The 14881-nt window shown below is 34.1% G+C and overlaps 1 protein-coding gene across 1 annotated transcript in view; it reads left to right on the top strand.

Moving 5' to 3' along the window:
- LOC126978291 (uncharacterized) overlaps positions 1-12784 on the top strand; it is a 38614-nt gene extending 25830 nt beyond the window's left edge. Inside the window, exons 2-4 of the mRNA XM_050827041.1 lie at positions 10855-11028; positions 11520-11809; positions 11949-12784. Of these exons, the coding sequence (XP_050682998.1) occupies positions 10855-11028; positions 11520-11809; positions 11949-12597 (1113 nt within the window). The 3' untranslated portion in view covers positions 12598-12784. The remainder of the gene's footprint in view (positions 1-10854; positions 11029-11519; positions 11810-11948) is intronic.
- Positions 12785-14881: the final 2097 nt, after the last annotated feature.

Raw genomic sequence — 14881 nt, 5'->3', positions numbered from 1 at the left:
TGTCACTCTGTGTGGTAGGTATCTAGACGAATAAATTATCTTAGCATTTAATTTTAAATGTATAGTTTTTAGTATACGTAATATTACGAGGAGACTTTAAGACAAAAATTCAAGATATCATTACTGTTTATTTTATAACACATTTGTGTTTCAAAAAAAATAAACGATTGTAGTTTTGCGATTTCCTAAGCTTGTAACTGAAATATTTTATTTAAAAACAAGCAGACAGAAGTTTACTCATGTGTTTTTTGCAATTCAGTTCGTAAACTTTTTTGCCATGTATTCATTAAAGTAACAATTCTGACAGATGCCCAAAGTATAAGATGAGTCTGAGGCCTAGAATATTAACGCTAGTAAGCTCTAAGGTATTGATCGCAAATCAAACGTGCTGGTGTTATATCCATAGATCACACAATTATATAATGTCATAGCAAGTGAAGTTGTAAGTTGTTTTATCGTAACAATCTGGTTTCCATACCATCTACTTGTATTCCACGTTATTAACGTAGTGGTATTTGAATTTCACTTTACTTGATATTTTTATTCAAAACATTTAATACATATTTATTCAAACATATATGCCTACATAATATAAGTATTCGCATAAATAGAATACCCATTTATGTAATCAACTTGAGGTGATAGAAAAAACATCTACAATATCTATATTTTGATTCTTATACTTTAATTTTATCCTTAATATAACTAATGATCTTCCAATAATTGCAGTGAATCTGGTAAACGAGCTACCAACTTGGAATATGGTACGTCTGAGCTAATCACGTCATAAACTGGTGTTTAAAGCAGATACAATATTTTGTCTCTTACACTATATCATTTGGACAAATATTTGAATAGTTATGAAAACAATCGAGTGCGCGATATTATGGTGCGGTCCGGTGACAGACGAATGGGATGGGCATGCAGGCGGTCGTACGATTGCGGGCGGGGAAGTAATTAATTTCAATCGCCTGCAGTTCCCATTAAAAGTTGCATTTCATTGACTATATGACTTATTCACGCGTTTCTAATTCTGTCTGTCCGAAATAAATAGTTAAACATAGTAAATTGCATATAGTATAGGAGTATGTTGCAGTAGCACCTACCTATAACTTTTTCATCGATACATTCGTACCTATCTATCCTTACAAACTATAGCGTTTATAATACCTATTAGTGGGACCATCTAAATAATTCTTAGTTCTAATTTTATGTAAATTACACAATTACACAATATAGTTGTTCGAACACTTAACTGGAGAACGGCTGGACTGATATTCATGCTTTTTAATTTGTTGGATTTATCTCTTTCCCGAGTAGCATAATAATATACATAAAAATATTGATGAAAAAGAAAATACTTTCTAATGATGAAAATCTCTGGATCTCCTGAACTTATTTTAAAATTTCTATTACCAATAGAAAGCCACATTTTTGTGAGTATTATAGGCTATATTATATTAACCCGAAAAATGAAAAGGCTTTTTCGTGGTAGTCGGCTTTAAAAAGTAAGTCGTAGAAAAACGGTCAAACACTAAAAATAATTTATATGGCAAAACTACGTTTGCCGGGTCAGCTAGTATTAACTTATTAAATCAAAGGTCCCATAGAAACAGATGCTCTAAGTAAGTTGACACGTGGTTAGATCTATCTACAAAAGATTTACCGTTTATTAAATTTATTTTCTTTCGTGTAAACTCTAAAGTGATTCATCACTAACCGAGTTTTTATAGACACGTGATGAACTATTGCTTTTTTGTTGTTGGAAACCGTTTTATATCAGATATAGCTGACCCGGCAAACGTTGTTTTGCCATATAAAGTATAATTCACGCGATAGTTTTATAAGTAATAAAATATTGCCTGTACATCATTTTGTTCTATTGTCAATAGTTTTTGCAGCGCACGCAAAAATAGGTTTTCGATTTTACACCTTGTGTTACAAAATAGCAATTTTATTACGGATCCCTTATTTTGAAAAAAAAACATAGCCTATAGCCTTCCTCGATAAATGGACTACCCAACACTGAAAGAATCATTCAAATCGGACCACGGTACCAGAGATTAGCGCGTTCAAACAAACAAACAAACACGGCAGCTTTATATTATTATAAGTATAGATTACGATATCACCCGAATAAGTGCGGTAAGAACTATTGCCACTTTGAGAATATTAACCTACCAAATATTTATCATTATTTTAAATTATTTAATCTATTAATGTCGAGCTTTTAACTTATATACGCCTAAATTTCGTACGTTTTCAGACCACATTAGGAGCTAAGGTCTTATATAAATCTACAGTAGCTAGTTGCAATTATTTATTTTTGAATTTGATTATTAATTATCAAGTTGTGAAACCAAATATATCATCCCAGTCATCTAGATGTGTGGTGTTCCTCCACAGAGAAGTTTCAGGAACTTTCTTCCACGTACAATAAAACTTTGGATGGAATGTGCTTCCTTGTGCCTTGTTTCCTGAACGATACAACATGGCTACCTCCAAAGAAAGCGCGTACATCTTCCACGCTCCTGTGATTCCTCTAGTGTTGCAAGAGATGGGGGCGGTGGTGATCACTTAACACTAGGTGCGCACGTTTGTCCTCCGCTTGTTCAGTAAAAAAAAAACATTTCATTGTTGACTGAATTGTTTGCATTGCCTATATAATGGCGGTAGAACAAAAATATATTTTTGTAATATTTATATTATACCAAAAATAACACGAAATACATCCATTTGAATATCAGTCCTCTCCCATATCAAATGTAGTCAAGTCATTAATGAATAACGTATTAATTACAGATTAATATTCTTAACTTATTTTACTAATTTCGTGTTGGTGACTGACAAAAGTCTCGTTGGGTTTTTTCAAATAGTATCTTATATAATAAATCTGGAAATTATTCATAGATTTCAATCTTGATAAATGATTCCGACTTGGTAAAAGTTGTTTTGTTATTTATATTTTAGTGTCGATGTTACAATCTGACTCAAATCTGTATTTTATTTGTGTGTTGTAGTTATTGCATAACACCAGCACCATCCTAAAGTTAACTGATATTATAAAAATGAAAGTGTCTTCACAAATAACATTTTCGTGTTTATTTTTAATTTTACGTCAAAATAAATATAAGTTAATGTGTGTATATTAATAAAAAATCCTTGAATGAAGTCCTTTTAGCTTAGATAATTTTTCATCACATCATATTTCGAACTGAAAAAGCAGCATCATTACTAATATTGACTACACTACAGTTAAAGTTTATTCGTTTTGTAATCTTGATTAAAGTGGACACAAAACGTAGTGCTGATAAAAGTTCCAGTTCGATTTTCTTGCTTTTTTATGAGTTGACTGTCCTCGTTTTGCTTCGGAACTCAAAATAATATAGCCTATTGTATGTATCATCCATAGCTTTCGCGCTCAATAATGACTTGTGATAGCAAATTTTTGATTCATGGGTCACATAATTGAATTTATTTGAAAATACTGCGCTGATAAGGTAGAGTAACGTATAGGTGAATGAATAAAGGTATTAATAATTGCCGGCTGCTGTTTTCCCGAACCGATACGACTTCCGGCCGTTCACAATATACTATCTCCAGATAGAGATAAATTACTACCTTTTACTGTCAGTAATTAGCTGTCAATAATCTGAAGCTGTCCCAATATACCCGATAAGTCATTCTTATCGCCTTATATTGGGACGCGTGACTTGCAATTTCCATACAAACTTCTATGTGATAGCGTGTACGCATAAGGCGAGTTACTGTCGATAAGTTTATTGGGACAGAAAAGTCAACTATAGTTACAATTTTTATCGCAAGTAAGAGATAGACTGAATATTGGGACCGGCCGTTAGGGACCTTCAAGAAAACAGCATACTTTATAGGCCGGCAAAGCGGCCCCTGTTGTTGCGGATGTCCATGGGTGGTTACCTCACCACTCCCCATAAAGTGAGCTGAATCATCATTTGCCCCCTCATTGATTTTACTATTATTTACTACTAATTACATTACATTATATGAACGAGCGTCACAAAGCTGAGCGTAGCAGTCCAATTTCATTAAATACGCACATATGAAAGTACTCAGTGCATTCTGATATTATTTATAGCATATTCATGGGTGATTTCTAATCCGAAATTAACCTATTAGTGTGAAAATACCTTCATTATAGCAAATACATTATTTTTGTGTAACGGTTCAACACTAAAGGAGGCTTTATAGAAAGTGAATTTCAATACAACCAATTCCAAACTTTTCGATTGAATTAAGAGCAGTTTTTATAAATTCTTGCCATTTGTCACGTAGATACGAATGAATGGAAAGAAAGCTCTATCAATTTGTAATCAAAATAAGAAATCGAAACCCGGCGGATGTCTATCTAGAAGAATTTTTAATATCGTCTTCAAAATAAGCAAGGAAATCAATATTTGCTTTGATTTAATGTCTATTGTAGATCGTAGTCGCAATTGTAATAACTTCTTAGGTATACTTATATTAGGTCAGACTCTCAGTTTCTGGATTGTAATTATTACTGATGCATACTTTACGACAAGACGAGCAGATTATGGTAATCGCCCTGCCCGTTACAATGCAGTGCCGCTCAGGATTCTTGAAAAACCCAAAAATTCTGAGCGGCACTAAAATTGCGCTCGTTTTCTTGAGACATAAGATGTTAAGTCTCATTTCTCTAGAAAATTCACTAGCTACAGCGCCCTTCAGAGCAAAACACAGAAATGCTTACATATTACTGTTTCACGGCAGAAATAGGCGCCGTTGTGGTATCCATAGTCCAGCCGGCATCCTGTGCAAAGAATCCTCCCACTGGTAAATCCAAGCTTTTATAAGTTAGCTGCGCCATAAATGGCAGGTTAGCTCTTCACCTAAGTATACGATACGTTGTTTTTAGCAGGAATTGTATCGCACATAAGGTTGGCCGCTCCTGTCTAGCACATCTAATAAACGTCTTCCGTTGCTCGACTCAGTGTAGTAAAATTACACAATTCTTTACTTAAAACGTGCATAAATTAGACCGTTTCAACGCTTGTATGCCCGCATGTTTCAGTTAATGGTTTTTAATTCCGCTATCTGTGTACTTCTTTTGTACCTATATTTTAAAGACTTTAGTAGTTTACATATTTTGTCACATACATTGTCTATATATAGCATCTTAAACTGTTTTTTTTACATTTGCCTTGTTGCAATACTTTAATCTTGCATCTATTGGCATTTATAGTATTGCAATAACTACGAAAAAAATACTTACATATATCTTTAAACATAACCCAGGCTTAAAATGGCGCATATTTTTTTGCCTAAGACTATTTATGTGTTCTATAGTGATGCTATTTCCTTATCATTTTTATCATAAGGGTAGGGATCAGACTACAGTAACCATGGAATAGCGGAAAGACATATCATCAGTAATCGACGAGAGATCCACTTCGCTGCAGTGAGGGCAGCATTGCCGCTGCAATGTTTTGGCCGATCCTGCAATCACGTAAAAGGAAAAGCCAAATTCCTTCGAAAAAACTGAAGGCCATCTAGGCTTTGAGTCGCCCCACAATTTAGCGTTTACATGGTGAAGATCCGGCCACAAATAGAGTGTTATTCTCATCGCTAGTGCATTAGACCACGTCCAACGCTGATCTGCTGGAGTTGGTGAGAACCCAAATATATGTGCACGACTTCCTTCACGATAGCTTCACTGTGTATCTTATGGCGAATTTATCAAGGACAAATAAATTGTATACAATATAAACTGTAGAAGTGACATATTCTTTATAAATTACTTGGTGCTTATAGGACATATTTTGATCAGACTACCAAAGAGAATTTAACCAGTGCAGAGTACATTAACATTTTAAATTATTTTGACATCTAACATTCTGACTTTGTTAATTTTAATAACCTTTGCTTGCGGTGATCAAATTTTCGTTATATTATAAAAGCTGAAAGTGTCGCTGTTTACGTCCCTAACATTGGTGAAAATAATTCCCGTCTATAAAGTATGCATCATGATGGCTTTTCAGCAATGGTAGCAAAGGCAATTTAATGCATAAATTTTCAGCTTTTATAAAAAATCACAAAGGTTGATCGTCGCGGCCTTTATTCTCTTTTTTAATATATATATATATATATATATATATATATATATATAAATTCTATATTCGTTACTACCCTGTTCCTGACATCATTCTTCAAAAGGGATCTACTACTAAGTACTCGCCCACGTCGAACTTTCGACCATAATTTAATTTCTTTTTTAACTGTTTTTTTAGTTTGAACTTTATTAGGGTGTCATTCAAGCAGTAGTGTATGTGTATGTAAATAATTAATTTAATAAATTATTATAAGACATATTATATAAGATAGCAATGCCCTGCGGTGTCACTCGCGTAGATACCGATCTCGTGTTAGTGGAAAGTACTAAGTCGGACTATACATTTATTTTTGTTAACATAATTTTTATTTCACTTAGTTATTATGTTATTATTGCATTATTTTCTTTAGATTGACATTTTTAAATTCGATATATCTTTTGAATGAATGGATCCCAACTAATTTTGAAAATGTAATACAGCCTATGTCACACAGCGAAGATGCAGCTTTCTAATGGTTAAAATTTTTTGAAATCGGTCCAGTAGTAATGTGTGAAAACATTACAAACATACATACAAAAACACAAATATTTATATTATTAGTTTAGGATAATAGCTTTATACAATTGTTTTCTGTAAGTATAAACTTTAACTGTATTACGATCGCGTAGTTTTTTTAAAAAGTGATACTAAGTTTTCGCTTTACGTAAATTTATTAAACTTATAGATGTGGCCTTGAGTATATCAACTGAAGTGTTCAAAAAGCAGCACTTGTTAGAACGGGATGGTAGGGCCGGGCCGACTTCCGAAGGCCATCACCGGATGTCATTGTAACGCCTCGTTGCACTGCCCGGCCATTCGACGCACCCACACTTCAACATACAGCTCACTGTTGTTCAATATTGTGTTTCCACAACATGGCCTACTTGATACTTTTGACTTAGTTTTGTGGCTGGCTTAAAACTTGCTTATTATCATCCTACTATCCACTTTACTAATTTCTATTGTTCGGTATTGGTGTGTTTTGGCAGTTTTAGAAGGGGGGGGGGGGGGGGGGGGGGCTTGCTATAGGCGAAAAAATTTTTGATAGATCGTTGAAGTAGATCGATAGGGACTGATTAAAACACTAGAAACGTTGTAGAGACTGCCGATAGTAGTGCAAACTTAGAACTTTTAGTATAGAAATTTCAAATTTTTAATTTATTTTCAACAATATAATAATCAAACAACTATTTCAACAATACACTACATATATGTACATTGAACTTTTGACTAAATCCAATGAATTTCATTTATAAGATATACAAAACACTAATGTTGCAAAATACCGCAGCTGCATAGCTACAGATATAATGTTATAAGCATTTCGGTGACGCGAACTCACGAGAATTCACACATCCAAAATGTGTCTAACAATGTATATTTATATTTATTTTTTTAATTATTTATTTGTCGAGTCCGCCAGTCATGAGCATGTCGGTGACGCGAACCTATAAAAACGGTGTCCAACGCGACTAAAGAAGTTTTCGCTTCAATATTCAGATCAGCATCGATGATTTAAACTCCATAGAATAGATATTCTATTATTTAGAGGATTTTGAAAAGTATGGAGCATTTTAACTCAGTTATTATTGTTCCGGGTTGTCACATGACAAATATTTTGGCTACCATTAAAATCGAAAGCAACGATATATCAGTCGACAATCAGTTGGGGGTCTGGCGTGAATGGAACTGATATAAAAAAGGAATGAAACGCCTCGCGCAGGCGCGCCACAATCTCATTACAATGACTCAGTATTTCGTAACATCAGTGAAAATGATACGTTTATAATCATTGACCTCTATACGCTATGCAGACTGTCTAGTGTTCTATTGACGCATTCATTTCTAATGATTTCTGCTCACTTTCTCACCATCGTCGTCCAGATATGCGGGTAATCGTCAGTCAATGCGGAAGAATCTTACCTCTTGAGATCTTCTACGGCGTTTATTGTGTTCATAGTAAAATTTTATGATAACTTACTCATCGGTCGTTTTCAAAAACCTTTCTATCCTTATTTTAACTTACTAGAGGTATACAAATCTATCCTTTTACGCTTATTTACATTTCAATAACCTATCGACATAACTATAATATGACATCTATGGATTGATAAGATCTTGTCATTAACGGCCGTTCCCAATATACTATCTACACATAGAGATAAATTACTACCTTCTAGTGTCAGTAATTAGCTGTCAATAATCTAAAGCCGTCCCAATATACCCGATAAGTCATTCTTATAGCCTTATATTGGGACGCGTGAATTGCAATTTCCATACAAACTTCTGTCGCTGGTAAGCTATACGTCGTCCTACTGACAGTCAGCGTGTACGGATAAGGTGAGTTACCGTCGATAAGTTTATTAGGACAGAAAAGTCAACGATAGTAACGATTTTTATCTCAAGTAAGAGATAGACTGAATATTTAGAACGGCCGTAAACGGTGATAGCATATATCCGCAACAAGAGATACGTTATTGAAAATGGCCGTATATGAGTCTCCTTCTTCAGAAATTCTTAGTACAGAGTGTATTGCATGAGTGTGACTTGTTATCCAGTGTATTAATGGGTGGCGTTTTGCCCTATTAGCCTTGGTGTGGTTCCAAGTCGGTGCTTCTGAAACGTGAGCCATGTGAAACGATATACTGGGATTGATACGTGTAACTGACACTAGGAATCTAGTTAACTATGTCATTTTTCTCCGTTTTCTCTCATATAATACGCAAGTTATGAACTGTCTCTGTAACTATGAAAACTACATGAAAATACTTTCAGGAGTTTCAGAGATGCAGTTAAATTTTCAATTTTCTACTACTCTTCTTCCCTTTACTTTTTTATAACATCTCTTCCAGTTTTCGGACACGTTTTATTCGGCTGTCTGTCTGCCGCATTTGTTTCTTTTTTTTTATTGTATAGTCATTATTTATTAGTTATGCATTAATGTAATCGTACCGTTATCTAATTGAATGGGCCTTTGTCACTCCCATAAACAAATTAACACTGTAAATCACAACGCATGAGCCGAACGTAGCGTGCAGCGGTAGCGGCCGGCGCGTGCCATTACCGAATCGGCCCTTGTTCACTAGTATAACACAAAAACAATCTTGAATAATAATAAATTGTTTGTCCATCGACTGACCTCACCACACAGCTTCTAACTACTTTTGTCACCTATTTATCGTGATAATGTTATTATAGATTTGATATTTACATTAGTATATGGTTTTACTATAATATGTTGGACTGGTGAATGTAATAGACTATAATTACTTAAAGGCTGGCAACGCATATCTGGCCTCACCAATTCCCACTATGTATATAAAAATATATAAAAAGCTATTGATTCACTGCGCATTGGATTAAGTTATATATTTTTTGCGTTCCATACGCCCTTGGGTGTCTGGCTGCAGTAGTCTACTGTATAGTGCCAGAACGCGGCTTACAAGCGACACGCGGCTATCAACCACTTCTACTTAGAAACTGCTGCTCGGAGAAGCCAGTAACGTTTGACTAACAAATATAAAAAGATAACTAACTAAGCGAATCAAAAGTATAACTCATAAAACGGAGGTTTTTATAAATGTATAATTTATAACATTTGATATGCTTAAGGAAAAAAGGAATATGTTTAAAAATAAGATGAAGGAATAAAAATTATTTCGAGGCACATACGCGCCTTTAAGCGTGGAAACAGTAACACGGTACTGCGAATAGTTCTGTTATACAAACGTTAACCCAAATATTTCTTTACGTTATTTGATTCTTCGTTCTAACTGTTTCATAACGGATGTTTATTAAGTTTTTGCAACGCATACAGGTCAATAAGCACCTGCATATGCGTGGGACTACCATGACATTGTCAGACACAATGGATCCCAGGGTTTTGCCATGACAAGACAATGTGAATTCTGCTTATCCCTTACATTGCTTGAATCGATTCAATTGAACTTGTATTTTGTCAGTTTGTTACCAACGCTCATCTCATTTTACGATATCTTTAGATAATAATTGATGATCACCTAGCTTATTCTCTGATCTCACTTACCCAAATAACATCCTCGATAACAAATTCAAAATTAAGTGACCTTTTCAGTTTAAAACAGCTGCGTAAAGTACTTTGTTTTTACATAATAGTAATAATATAGAGTTTTGCTTTGGTGGGACATAAATTTAGCACGAGGGCTGTTAATTCTTCCGTTTTAAAGAAGAATTTAGAAACTAAGTAAGTAGTAACAGGAAATATAGCTTGTCGAATATAAGTTCGCTAACTGCTGTAAATAATTGGCCAAGTGTGTGTCAGTCACTGTCACTCAAAGAGTCAGATCGTGGAAGATGTACTATGTACTTTAGACTTGTATTTTTTTTAATTTAGATTATGTATTTTTTTCATTTCTTTATCATCTTTGTTACAATTTATTCAGTGGCAATACTTATACCACCGAGTAGGGATGGATACTTACCTAGTAACTTATACAAACCCAAAATTTCATCGGTGTATTTATTTCGATAAATGAGACAGACAAACGGAAGCAGAGACAGCAGAGTGATATTCATACATTGGTTACCGTTTTGATATGGAATTCTAAAAAAGATGTTTCTAATGATTGTACTAATATGCACTTGGAGTTTAAATTTAAATGAAGAGTGATAAAAAAAAATATAACGAAAACTGCGTTAGTTGGCTAATTCAAAGCAAAAATTGTTACAGGTTCCAGACAGAGTTGAGCAGTGTACTCAACTCTCTGAGAACAGCGGTTTGTTGGAAAATGGAGAAATAGTAAAGCCACCTGACAAAGCTATGAAGAAGGGGAATGATATACAAGTCACCGAAGTTAACGCTTTACATCTAGAGGTGGAAACACTTAGGTGGCAATTGGCACAGGTACAACTATCATATATAGCCACGGTATTCTGGGAATGGATCATAACTATTGAAATTCGCGTATTTTCTCCTTATGGGCTGTTCAAGTTCTTGAAAAAATTTCTGGTATTCTAAGAGATCATGTACTTACATGGCTGTTGTTGCATTTAAATTTATTATTGGTGTATCAGTGGATTTCACTGTTATATGACAAGCCTCTTATAATACCAGAGAACGGGAAGCCCATTGCAAGCTCCTTGCCATGCCTAAAATTAGTGATAAATTACATATTATGTTTTAAAAGCAAAAGCGAAGTATACATTCAGCATTGCGATAACTTTGACTTTAGAATTTTACAAGATTGATATCATGATAAGCATTATGTTAAACTGCTTTTGCGATAAATACTACATACTTTGCTTTATGTGGACCTTGATTCCGATATTCTTTATTCACGTCATATTGGTATAATTATTATTAATGAATACATATATTCATACTTTTATTTCCAGACTGAAGCTAACCGACAAATGCATATTGCTTTAATTAAACAACTAGTTACATTTTTGAGCAGAGTTCAAGAGCACATATCATGTCAAAACAATGAGCCAATTGTAAAATCAAGGGCTATTTCGAAGATGACATCGAGAGTTTTGAATTTAACAGACATGCCACGTTCAAGGTCTGTACTTCATGTTAACAATGGTCCGGAGTACTCGAGCCCTACTAAGAAAATTAATACGAGAAAATTCAGCAAATCAATTAGCAACGTGAACGGATTCAATGATTGCAACAACATTTGGTAAGTGTTTAATGGTTACTCATTGTTTCATTTTTTTGCCTTCAGTTCAATTCGAAATATGTTTAAAATTTTATTATTCTACTATAATTAATGTTAAAGTTTTAGACAGGATTTGACCAATTTTATTTAATTTTTTTAGGAATCATTCCCATTTGACATTAGTACCTGAAAATGAAACTGCCACTAAATTAAGTGAAGAAATGACTCGATTGATCACTCTTGCCAATACAGTTCTTAGCACGAATATACCAAATCTAGCGTGTGCTTATTCTGACAATGGGAATGAAAGATCTTTAACAAACGAAGAAGAAGAAAGCAAGCAGAACATGTCTGTAGAGTTATTAAAAACCGGAGAGAGTATTGACTCAAATGTTTGTGAGACAGGTTACAAAATCACAATTTCAGTTGAACCCGAAAAAGATCTGATGGATTTATTCAAAGTATCAGACATATCAATTAATTCAGATCATACAAACGATTTTAATAAAAAGACTGAAACCGAGGATTATCCAAATCAACCAGACGTAAGAACAGATAAAATATCTATAAATACAAAGAGCGATTTTATATCACTATCGAATTATATCGAAGACGAAAGCGGCTTTTCATCAATGAATTCATTCCAAGAGATTGGTATACCCATCATAAGTATAATCCCACCATCTCCTTCCAAAGAAATTTCTTATTTAGACAGAATACCGAATATTTATAATGAGAAAGAAGAAGAAAAATGGAAATCAGATTCAGTTGAGTACGATAAGCAGAACGTTAAAGTGTTTTGGGTTTAAATTTAATTTAATTTTTAAACTGAATAAGGATGATGACAAAGTTAATCTAATTGCTTCATTGGTATAATTAACATTGTACTACGTAGAATGGATTACTATAATTTTACACATCCGAAGCATAGTTTTCAGGTTTTCAGATTAGTTGATTAAGAGTTCTTATATTTATAATAAATGCTACTTTTTAAAATGATGTTTCAATTACCAATTAGGTCTGCCCCGTACGCAAAATATTATGTGAAACTGTAATTTAATTTGAAAGCAAGTGGCCTTGTAACAACGTAAATAGCCTTGTTATTTCTGTGGGTTAATTGCAATTAAGGTTAACTTAAAGATTATTTTGAAACGAATTAGAGCAATAAGCAGCGTTACATTTTCGACAGTAAACATTAGTGATGAATTTCTTGTTATGGTTATGCATTTGGATAATTTGGCGTGGATACTAAAGTGGTAAACTCAACGTTTGTTTGAAATTAATTACAGTTATCTTATATCTTTAAACGAGCAATTCTTGTATATATATAAACTGAATATCGGAAACGGCTCCAATGATTTTCTTATTATTTAGTGTACAGGGGATTTCGGGGGCGATAAATCGATCTAGCTATGTGTCAATTTAAAAAATGTAGTTTTATCCGTGTTTTAATGAGAAATAGGTGCAATACATTAAAATACAAAGGTAAATTTCGCCACTATATACAAGACTATAATAGCTCAGACGGGACATTGGGTGATCCGGAAAGCAGATGACCCCGGTTCGGATCTAGATGTTGTCCTATTAGTTGTTTTTTGTTCAAGTTTTGTACATTCTTAATAATCCGGCTCGGTCGTTCGGATATTATTGTTTATACTCTAAATCAATGTGTGTATGTTCGTTCCCTATACGTTCCGAAACCATTGATGACATTGTGATCAAACTTTATAGAGTATTAAGTGGACGCCCGCGATGGTTTCTTCAAAAAATCTGTAATTAGGATACATCCCCACCATCTGGATGTGTGGCGGTCCTCCACAGTGCGGTTTTCAAGGTGCTTTCTTCCTCGTACTACGAAGCTGTGGAATGAGCTTCCTTGTGCGGTGTTTCCGGGACGATACGACATGGGTACCTTCAAGAAAAGCGCGTACACCTTCCTTAAAGTCCGGCAACGCTCTTGTGATTCCTCTGGTGTTGCAAGAGAATGTGGGCGGCGGTGATCACTTAACACCAGATGACCTTACGCTTGTTTGTCCTCCTTTTTCTTAAAAAAAAACTAGTATAATTATAATTATATAATATATACGTATAATTTTAAATTGCGATCAAAAAATTAGAATAAATACATTATTAGTTAGTGTAAATCTTGTGAATGTAATTTACCCTAAAAGAACTATCGGTTGGAGCTGTGCTATTTAAAACAAATAGCAACAAGTCAAGTGCCTGTATGCATAATTAACACCCCCGCACCCCCCTGCGCATGATATTTCGTAAGATCCGTTCTTAGGTGACCTCTACTCGACGTAACGAATAATTGGGTTCTTTCATGTTTGCCAATCTCTACATATTATTAAACACAGTTCTCTGACGCGTCTGTCTGTCTGTCTGTTCGCGATAAACTCAAAAACTACTGCACCGATTTTCGTGCTGTTTCCACCAATGGATAGATCCACCGTGGTTCTCGAGGGAGATATTTGTTTGAGGTGTCGGAAATAAATAAGCCGTCTGGAAGCTTTTAATGAAAACGTTGTCTTAACCCTTTGAGATGGAATTGTGTATCTTCTATAGGTTAAAGTTATTATATATTATATTTTATGAAATGCTCACATAATTCCTCTATTTATTTACGGTATGTGTGGATTGATGCACCTACTATACTCAATAACTCTTGTGTTATAAGTATTAATTAACTTTTTTTTCTTTTTTTGACTTACTCGTGTAAGCCTTTCGGTTTTTGACATTTGAGTAATTTTGTCACTTTGTATATATTGTAATTGAAATGATTTGTAAAACAATTAAAATGTAAATCTTTACTGAAAAGAGTGGCAATGAGTTTCTTGCTACTTCTTCTCATTAGCTCAACCCTTTACGAAGTAGCGGTAAATTCAATAAGAAACAATATTTTTATATTTTTTTTTACATTCATAAGTGTCATTTCCGTGACCTACATGAATAAAGTGTTTTTGAATTTGAATTTAGGTCTACAGAAAAGTCCGCGAAGGCATATTTATCTCTGGATAGCATAATATATACTTTTAAAACTTGAAATTTTGGCAATTATTAAGCGGGAATGTAAAAGCTGTTTACGCAAAT

This window comes from Leptidea sinapis, chromosome Z (genome assembly GCF_905404315.1).
Source record: "Leptidea sinapis chromosome Z, ilLepSina1.1, whole genome shotgun sequence".
NCBI classification, from domain to species: Eukaryota; Metazoa; Arthropoda; class Insecta; order Lepidoptera; family Pieridae; genus Leptidea; species Leptidea sinapis.
Note: the sequence above shows the minus strand (reverse complement) of the source record. Positions and strands in the feature narration are given on the sequence as shown.